The sequence below is a fragment of the Gadus macrocephalus genome, chromosome 8 (assembly GCF_031168955.1).
Source record: "Gadus macrocephalus chromosome 8, ASM3116895v1".
NCBI classification, from domain to species: Eukaryota; Metazoa; Chordata; class Actinopteri; order Gadiformes; family Gadidae; genus Gadus; species Gadus macrocephalus.
The window spans coordinates 9,415,594-9,425,771 of NC_082389.1; the positions used below are offsets into that span (position 1 = coordinate 9,415,594).

Sequence of the window (10,178 nt, forward strand, 5' to 3'; positions counted from 1 at the left end):
GAGATTGTTTGTATTATCTATTTATTTTTCCTTTCCACACTAGTCGGACTGGCCAGAGGGCTTCAACCTGGCTACTTCATTGAACTTCTGCTTACCAAAGTGCGTCTCCACTAGCCTTAGATGTCTGGTGCCCAATGCCTGCCATGAAGGCATCACTCTCATGAAGAACATGCTGCAATGGGACCCTTGCAAAAGGCCATCTGCTAGCCAGGTAACACTGGAAAACAACTTATTGGGTCGGGATCACATAGAATTAAAAAGGATTATGCTGGCGTGACTTATTACTTGCAAACGACATCTCAATAGAAAAACCATGAATGTTTTGCTCTATAATATTGTCTGTATAGTCAATCACTTGACAGATGTTGAAGTCACGATTGGTTGTTACTTTTAGTAGGAAAAGATCATCAAACAAAAAAAAGAACAACAAAACAAAATGTCTCTGGATATACGGTATTCATGCTTCAACTTGACATGGATACCGTGTCTAAACTCCCCAGGCTCTGCGGCACCCCTACTTCCACGTGGGCCAGGAGCTGGGCCCTCCTTCCAGGTACCTGGAGAAGCACCAGGCCCATGCTAAGGCCCGAAAGCCTCTGTCTCTCTGTGAGGACCATCTCCATCTACCAGCACTCTGTGAGAAGCAGACCCACCCGGCCCAGGACTGGTTAACCCTTCTGACCGGCAAGGACCACGGCTGTCCCACGGCTGCCCAGTCCTCACCGCCGCAGCTTCAACCGCTAAGCCTGGGAACAACCAGCCAATCAGTGAGCTCATTTGGTCCTAGTTGCCATCGTCAATGTTTTAATGTATTTTCAGTGGTTAAATCATAAATTATCAAATGCAATCTTAACTATGAAATCCCATACATTAAAATAAGGTAATACTCCCATTTTTATATGGAATAAAAATGGGATTTCTATGGGACTGCTCAACAGGTATGGAAGAAGCAGAGGAATGGACCCAGAAGCGGGTGCAGGCTTCGAGGAGGGACATCGGTCCAAGCCACTGAAGGCTGTGATGACACTGAGGATGCAGCTTCCAACTCTAAAACACCCAGCCTCTATCACTGTACACAGAGGCCACTCAGCGACTGCAACTTCCAGTGAGAAACAGCTTTCTGCTTCGTATCGAAAGGGGCGGGGTTTTATAAAGGCTCTGGTAGACTGTAATGGCTCGTCATTGAACACACAGCCCATAAGTCAGCGACTATATTGTACCCCTGTCTAAATCGATTGAGTCGATTTATACCTGCAGACCGGCATCCTTGCACAAAATGACTAGTCCCTGCCTACACATCAAAAACATGCATTGAAAAAAACATAGTTGTAACTAAAAATTGCATAAAAAAAAGGTTTAAATATAATAACATTTTATTTTTAATCTGTTTATAATGTTGAACAGATCAGCAGAGACGAAGCATCAGAGTGAAAACAGCTGTGTAACCCAACCACCAAAAAGCAGCAGTCCAAACAGAGCGGACTTCATCATCTCCTCGGCCAAGCAGCACTACCTTCGCCATTCCCGATACGTTCCTGGTGAGCCCGCCCCCATCCACCCTACTTCTATAAATCTACTTAAGAGTCTGACTTTGAAAAACCTAGTAGATCTCTGGGAGTATGAAGGCCACAGGAGCATGGCCGCTAGTGTGGCCCCCTCAAATATGGCAGAAGCAGAGAGAAAGAGTTTTCCTGGAAAAGGAAATTGCACTTAAAACTGAAAGCGGAACATAAACACCAGGGGAAATGACACTGGACAGGCTCTGAAAGAAAACACTTCTGGGAAGGCTATTCCAGCAGGCCCCAGCTTCCTTCGTAGAGGATGATTTTAGTTAATAAGGTAAACCCGTAGGACTATTAACCATGTTAACATCACTGGGAAGATGACTGGTGAGCAGCACAGAGTTGGAAAAGCAATCTAAAATGCAACAGGTGGAAAGCATTGGTGTGGTGGCAGATGAAATGCAGAATGTTTACTGCAAAGAAACCATCCTAAAAGCCCACATCATTAAATGTAATGGGGTGCAGCAAACATATGAGGTACAGCCTCGCAGATTCAGCAGCTTCTTCAACAAATCCCAGACAGACAGAGAGCGTCTTCTTGGGGTGGTGGCCCTTTTAATGTGTGTGTGTGTGTGTGTGTGTGTGTGTGTGTGTGTGTGTGTGTGTGTGTGTGTGTGTGTGTGTGTGTGTGTGTGTGTAAATCCTTTTAACGGACATCAAACAATTGAAGGAAACATCTGGGACAGAACATTGGGCATCGCTGCGTGCCAGGAGTCAGAACACACCTCTTCCAAAGGTAAGTAGTGTTTGATGGGAGAATCAGACTCCCCTGACATCATGATGTTTAGTGTCAGATTGTCATGGCTGCTCACTTGATGCACATTCGTACAGAGTTGACAATCATAAATATTTAAATTGCTGGACAAATGAATACAAATTGTTTTGTGCATATACTATACAATATGTGGGTGGTCATTGAATAGCTATATGTGTTAAACGGCCATCTTTACATTCCAAACAAGGATTGATCACTCCTGATAGCTCCTATCAACAGGTCATCTAAATGGGTTCACTTTTCTCTCATCAATTGGGCAAAGCTTGTACAGACTTTCTTGTTCACCGACCACAAAGTGCAGCGAAGAGTGAGAGTACTCTCTCGCAGTTTCTCCAATTCAAAAGTCATCGAGAAAAATAATGGAATGAATACCGGCCATCCAACACCATGGTGTTTGTGAACTACGCCACTAATTACATCACACACACAAGGACAACGAAAGACAAGCCCATACCGTGAGAAGGGATGAGTTTTAATGACTTTTTTAATGAGCCGAGGCAAATCACAATGTACTCTACAGAGGAATAGGTGTATTATTCATGTTAACTTAGCAGGGACACAAAAAGAACATATTGTCTCTTCATGTTTAATTTATGAGATCAGGCAAGTATTAAGCACGGGAGGACCGAGGGGATCGCATGTCCACTAATGAGCCGTGCCAGAACAGGCCCCAGATCACTTTCCCTCATTAGGGATGCTTGGGTAGGCAGACCTAAGATCAGTGATGCACGTTCAATCACTTCGCTGTGACTTTTAAATCTGTGATTGCAATCCTTTTTAAATAACAATTACAATTTTTGCATTCCCACACAAAACTCTCGTAAGGAGGGCGTTTCTCAAAGGGTCTCATCTTAGGGTCAATTGACACCAAACCTCAAAATCTGTTTCCAAATGTATATGAACTGTAGTCCTCCACAAAAACGTACGTTTTCATTTAGAATGACCAAATTATACAACTTCACCACATCCATGAGTTGGTACCTAAACATTGTTAGATGACCTTAAGCTCCATATCTTTCCATTGGACCATGACCATCTCCTGCCTCCTGGTGTTATCTGCTCAGACGGCGACGGATGGAGAACTGTGAACGCAAAACCTCCCGTCCCCAACAGCAAGGGAGAAGAGAGGGCTGTCTTTCTGTCCAAGAAGCCATGCGTCGCAAAAGTGTTCGGGCGAGTAGACTGGTCCGCCAAGTACGGTGGCAATCATAACCGCTAGCAGGTAGCCTTAGGATGCTACACTCAGAGGTTGAGGGGAGAGGTCCTCTTCCATATGCACTATGATGAATAAACGCACAGAAAATTCTTGATTCATTATGAATTCATTTATTTATAGAAGAATGGTAGACAATACTGGAATACAATTTTGAGAGCCAACGGGTATAGAATACATGAAAGGCCTTTAACAAAGTCGGTTAAAAATAATCACTGTACACATAGTGTAAAAATTTTAGCATTGTCAATAAGAAAAAGTATATCATTATTATTCATATCTGTAAAAAAGCATTCTCATATAAAATAAAACTTTTCAATTTGTTATCCGTACCAAAATATATTCAGCATCTGGAAAGTAAACTAAGCTTACGACTCATAAGCAGTCAATTGTGTTGTCATATGAACATAGTTGATGGTCTTGCATTCATTTTCCCCCAAATGATATTCATCTTACTTTCAATGACAAACCACGGTTTTCAGGTTTGGTGTGGCCTTGTGGTCATTCCAACCATAATTTTGCCCATCATCAATAGACTGAAAATACATTAGAACAAAATGTACTGCTGTTATTAGTTATTTTGAATCTGTTGGGATGTGTATTGCATTGCAGTAACAAAGACGGACAGCATAAATAGTGTACCTCGTCAAGGCCATCAGCCCAGCAGGCATGAATTTCCAGGAGTTGAAAAACCTCAATCCCATCACAACAGCCAGTGCTCCTGATATTCCTAGTTTTGCAGTGGGAAGGAAACATTATTAAAAGGGTTGGCAGACAACGGCGGGAAGATGTTACGATGTGAAGTTTAGAAATCCAAGTGTGTTAACTCACCAAGTGAAACCCATACATTTTGGGAATTTCTAGAGGTCAGATAAGCACCGAATCCTGCCAAGACTCCAAAGACTAGTCCGGCGACAAGAGAGGCGACACTACCTGTGTGGCAAAATACCCATCGTATCAATAGAGGTGCAACAAGCCTGCTGCTTGCTCTCCTGCATGGAACGTAACAAATCTCGGACGACCTAACTTACCTGCTTTAATAAAGCCCACGACCCCCCCGGAAACCACCAAGGCTGCGTACCCAAAACCTATCCAGTCTATTGCCATTATGGAATAGGTATTGTGCCGCTCTGGTTGTATCCATAGGGAAGGGAATGATATAATTATGTGTACTTCCGGGTTATGCCAAGAAAGTAAAGCTTAGTAAAAAGGTTTTGACGGCAAAATAATTCAACAAGCAAATTTGACTTCAAAGATTTTCCTTTTTTTCCTTTTAATATAAATCAGGGTAATTGTGAGTAACAAATATACTATACAAAGTCGGCAGAATGAGTCAAAAATGTGATCTACACTGTGGAACATAAGAGTACTCCAGCGCCACCTAGTGGTGAACACAAGTTTATTTAAACACATAAAAGAAAAACACGTTCAAATTTTAACATTTTATTGTTTTTTCTGTTTCCTTCCGGTGCCTTTTTTCGCCTTCTTCTTGGGCTGACTCTCGTCTTCAATAATAACCGCGTCAGTTGCAATCCGAACTCTCTTACTCCTTGTAATCTCCTTGGCGAGCTCTGCCACTTTAAAAATGGTAAAAAAGAAAGCCAATTACATATATACATCCATTTTGTAAGATTAAAAAAAATAATAAGGTCAGTGATCAGCGTCTCTCAAGTACCTTCGGCTGCTGTTACCACAGGTTCTGGATCTTCCTTGGCTTCCAGTATCAACTCAGGCGTCCACACGGCCATGCAGGTGAGACGGGCCGTGGAGTTCACCTCACCCAGCAGAGTAGGCGGCTTCAGCTCCTTCACGACAACAGATAGAGACCGCTACGTTAACAACATGTTCTGCCACGTCGCTGGGCTTTTAATACCCATGTCAAGATCATGAACAAAAACCTTAATAATATACATTTTGACTAATGCTATCTAGATTAGTCCCAAAACTTTATTTGTGACAAATTGATGTTCGGTGCAGAAATGTCCATGTGAGCATCAGTGACATATGTTGGTCAGTGATATTTGCGCTTCATTTTAAAGTCACCAATGTATTTTTCTACACTAAATATCTTGTACAACCAATGAATAATCACCTCGCTAATTACGAGTTTCCACATTTTGATGAATCCGTCATTCGATGCCGTGACCAGGACAACATACTCCTCTGCGCTGAAGCAGTCAACAGCTTTTACTCTGAAAAACACAAATGTACAGTTTTGTTTACATTTACTAATGGACGACACATGCAAAATCCTTATACATAGGGATAGATTCTATACAGACATGCATAGAAAGCTGGTGTGGTTTGTATTCACCCAGACAGTACAACAGGGAATAAAATGCAATGTGTCTTCGACTGTTGATTTGAGGATTTGATATTGAAATTTTGTTCCGGGATGTACCTTGTTTCGTGGGCGGTGAATTCACAGAGCCACTGCTCCGTCCCCACGTCACACAGCCTCACCTTCTCATCGTCTCCTGCAATAGCCAGGATGGAGTTCTACAGGGTAATGGTAACAAAATACAGTCACAAATAAATGTACACATACAATATTTGATTTCTCAATTAATCCTTTGTTATGGACAAAGGTGTCTGCTAAATGAATACAAGAAACATTTGAATGAATGACGGTAATAATGCGGGCGATTGTTATTTATATATCTGTAACATATTATATGTTATATATATACACAACGATAAGGTGAGTCATCAGTCCAACAGCGGCTTCACGGACAACACAGCCATGTCAATTGAAACCATTATAACAACATTAGACTCTTACTTAGGACAGAGTGGATTCCATCCTGTCACATGACAGATCATTAGACTGAGTTTTTAAAATCCAAATAACAGTGAAAACGTACAGTTATGAACTTAATGGATGAGATCCTCTTGGGGTTTGTGATGGTTCCAGTCAGAGAAGCGGTCGCCAGGTCATAAATGTCCACTTTTTCATCGATCACCACCACATACTTATCCCCGTCTGGGGACCAGCGGACAATTTGTGCGTCTGACAAAAGGGAAAAGAGAGGAAACATGTGGGCGTGTTGCTTTAAAGACCTAGCTGAAGAGTATGTTTCAGTAATATGACTAATGAGAAAGTAAAACAGGACTTAAGTTTGGGGACGTAGCGAGCATAAGTAACAGGGTTGTATTTAGAGGAGGGCGCTATTCATTTATTTGTGACCATTTCATGCTCGGCCACTCAGACTTGGTGATATCACAGCAAAGACACAACATGAAAACATGAAAACATGCATGTCCATCCAGCTTGGGATATCACTAGAAGCAATATGATGCAACATACTCATCTTGATGTTTTTGATAAAGGCCGCTCTTCCATCAATCAAATTCCACGTCCTAACCGAGATAAAAGAGTGGAGGAGAATTCACAATTGATTTGATGTATTGTTTGTATTATTTATTTGACTTCAGGGCCATCCTTCTGTAAACGTTCAATGGACTTTACCTGAGGGTCTTGTCTGTACCGACTGACAGCGCCAGTTTACCAGACGGGTGGACGGATAGGGATGTCACCTTGCCTCTGGTAGAATCGATTAAAAATGTTGCATTAAATTGTATTTATTTTTAAGTTATCGATTTAACACATTGATCTTATCGTTGGGGCAGTGGGATAGAGTATTAATATAATCCAGTTTAAATTTCCAATACAATTCGTGTAATGAGATTTTCTTTACAATGGGTGCCACCAATGACAGCATCACTTTGCTAGTACGAAAGTGAGCAGTAGGAAAGCAGTTCTGACTCTAGACAGTTTAATCAATTTGAAACAACACAAAAAGGACCCCACCGATGTGCTCAATGTATTAAATCAGCAAACTGGTCTTTTGAGGCAAGTGTTAAGTCTGTTCTATGATCTTGACAGGGCCTCGTTCTCGACGTACCGGTGAGCAGGGATGGATTTCAGGCACTCCCACTTCTTGGTGCTCCACACGCAGATGAGGCCGTCCTCTGCTCCGCTCAGCAGGTGAGACGAGCCGTAGAACTCCAGACATGTGATGGTTCCTGGGCGAGAAGAACACAGAGAACATGTAGCGCATCATGCAAAGAGACCCTGGCTACAGCTTGTTGTAATTTTCTTACGTATTTTATTTTAAATGACAATTTTAAAAGCAATTGCAAAGTTATGACAATGAAATATTCTCAACTTTTCAAGTAAAAATGTATCAATATCGATAAATGATCATTTATCAATAATATGTTTTTTAATAAAAAAGTATATGTAAAAACGAATTTGCATTTACATTCAACTCATTTCTTACCATCGTGATGAAGCAACGCTCCATGCTCAACTCCTTTCTTCAAATCGTATAACTGTATGGTCTCATCTTTGCTGCCTGTGACAACAAATCTTTCACTAGTTGCGACAGCTGATATCGACTGTGTATGGGCATGATGTGTGAAGTCTGCAGTGGCTTTCCATTCCTGCAAAGTGGAAAATTAGTAATTATAATGTCAACTAAGGTTATAAGGTGGACTGTTACGTTAAACCGTACATAAACAATATAAGCAAGTCGTGCCAGGTTAAAATCAGTTGAGGGCAGACCAGTATCAGAGGTCTACCGGCTGTAACATCGGATGCCAAGGTATTCATCAAAACAGAAAACGAGGAAAGTTTACAATCCTATTGCACTTACCGATTCCGATTCACAGGTAACCTTGTAACCAAATATGATCTGTTCATAGCTCCCAGCCATAATCTGCACTACATTGGCCATGCTTATAGAGCAAAAGAGATCTCAAATAGTTTTAAAAGTCTTGCCCTCGTTCTATTTAACCCTATGTATGGACGTAATACAATCGGTCAGTTTTTCGTATAAAATCTTTGGAAAATTACGAAATAGGTATTCTTTTTAAATAACTATACAACGTGTAGAACACATTCGGAAAACATTGCCCACAACGTGCGGAAACCTACGCATGCTCAAATTCACTTCCTTCCGCCGTCGGATACTGTCTAAATGTCAAAATAAAAGCTCGAACCAAATGTCAAAATAAAAGCTACAAAAATAAGGGTTAGTTCACGAGAATTTGTCGCGCGAAAAATTATGATGATGAATACAGATTATGATGTGTGGCGCGACAAAATTTCGGCGACAACGCGAACGGGCGAAAAATTTCGCGTTTGGTGTGAACACACAGTAAGGGCGTTAAGAGGGCATTCATTGAGGCACGTTATCGAATTTTCTTGTAGAGGGCTCATCATCCTAATTTATTGCATGAAGGGGCACCAGAGGGCACCCATATAAGGCACTTTCTCTCGTATTCGCCACGCTTGAGGGCACTTTTTCAACCATGGAGGCACGGGGGGAGGCGAGGCAGAATCACCGGAGTACAAGTAAGCCAACAGAGGGCGCTGTTTCTACCATGTTTTCTGTACATTGGCAGGGATTTGAAGAGGCCACTTTATTTATTGAAGAGAATCATGGGTTTTGTGTGAGGTTGACTTGACATATTTGACTTGACGTATTGGAATGTCATATTTAAAAAAATATATATATATATTTTATTTGAATAGCAATGCAAAATAACAGGGCTCAGGAAACAGTGTAGTAGGCCTACTATTTTGAAGGCGGGCTTCGTCTTTTGTCAATGAGGTGCGTTTACACTATTTCCCCGGCAGGTTTCTTGTGCGCGGAGCTGCCCCTGCTCGTCCAGGAGGCTGTGGAGATGAAGTGGCCCTTTGTGCCGGAGAAGTGGCAGGGTAGGGCTGAACAGCACAAAAAAATGTGTAATTATTCTTAATCAATTCATTTTAATTGGTCATCAATGAGCAGATGGATGGATTTTTTTCTTTAACTTTTTCTTCTTCTTCATTGACACAGCATCCTGGTCAGAGAGGGCCGGTCTTCATCAGACCCCAATCGGTTCAAGAGTCAGCTCCACGATATCCACCTATGCCACTCCAGGGGGTGCTAAAGAGCCTCAAAGATGACAATCTTTTTCAGTAAAAAATAGTATCCAGACCGAGTTTAAAACGGTTATTACTAGAGGTCCAATGTTTGATAGCAGGCTTAAGTAAGGCTATATGTATGATATACCATACATAATATCATGACTTGACCCTTTTTGTATTGGTCAATTTCGATTATTTCCAATTGAATCAAATTAATTTAACATTAATAGTAGGCTATGTCAACCGCATTATTAAATAATAGACTCATAATAGACATAATAGACTCATACCAATATATTTTGTCACTTATATATTTATAACAAAATAATAAATAGAAAACCAGCTGCTTTGAGGCTTCCCTTTGCCGAGTTCAATGGAGGAGATCCCTTTACTTGGTTTCTATAACCAGGCCCATCATTAATGCTGAACGAAAGGCTTCATTCTTCATCCAGGGAGCATTCCTGATGATTCAAGTCGTTTTTTTCGGGGGACCACATTTGGGGGGGGGGGGGGGGGATCAGGGGACACCAACACTGGGTCCAGTTCAGGAGAAACACTGCCATGTTGACTGTTAGGGCTACAAAGCAAGAGGCCACAAAAAAACAGTAAGCCAACTCATTTATGCTATTCTCTACAATAAGGCATCAATGTATATATTTATACTATCATGCTGCAGAACAGTAAGGTTAAATTGCTTTAAAAAAATGTAAT

At 41.4% G+C, this 10,178-nt stretch overlaps 2 protein-coding genes and 2 long non-coding RNA genes across 4 annotated transcripts; 2 read left to right on the forward strand and 2 right to left on the reverse strand.

Annotated features, from left to right (window-relative positions):
• The first annotated feature begins 1 nt into the window (after position 1).
• Positions 2–1,522, forward strand: LOC132462894 (uncharacterized). Its single transcript, XR_009526924.1, has 4 exons — positions 2–211; positions 554–767; positions 939–1,105; positions 1,405–1,522. It is a non-coding gene; the product is annotated as an uncharacterized LOC132462894 (long non-coding RNA).
• A 127-nt stretch (positions 1,523–1,649) lies between these two features.
• LOC132462893 (uncharacterized) lies at positions 1,650–3,647 on the forward strand. Its single transcript, XR_009526923.1, has 2 exons — positions 1,650–2,298; positions 3,402–3,647. It is a non-coding gene; the product is annotated as an uncharacterized LOC132462893 (long non-coding RNA).
• Positions 3,648–4,804, reverse strand: LOC132462891 (transmembrane protein 14C-like). The gene is made up of 4 exons (XM_060058673.1): positions 4,582–4,804; positions 4,382–4,483; positions 4,193–4,280; positions 3,648–4,086 (listed from the first exon to the last, which is right to left on the reverse strand). Exons 1-4 carry the CDS (start codon positions 4,655–4,657, stop codon positions 4,029–4,031), a joined length of 324 nt encoding a protein of 107 aa, XP_059914656.1. The 5' UTR covers positions 4,658–4,804; the 3' UTR covers positions 3,648–4,028.
• Positions 4,805–4,911: 107 nt separating this feature from the next.
• pak1ip1 (PAK1 interacting protein 1) lies at positions 4,912–8,525 on the reverse strand. The gene is made up of 10 exons (XM_060058671.1): positions 8,209–8,525; positions 7,834–7,996; positions 7,456–7,576; positions 7,020–7,094; positions 6,858–6,910; positions 6,415–6,560; positions 5,952–6,049; positions 5,643–5,742; positions 5,226–5,355; positions 4,912–5,127 (listed from the first exon to the last, which is right to left on the reverse strand). Exons 1-10 carry the CDS (start codon positions 8,287–8,289, stop codon positions 4,994–4,996), a joined length of 1,101 nt encoding a protein of 366 aa, XP_059914654.1. The 5' UTR covers positions 8,290–8,525; the 3' UTR covers positions 4,912–4,993.
• Positions 8,526–10,178: the final 1,653 nt, after the last annotated feature.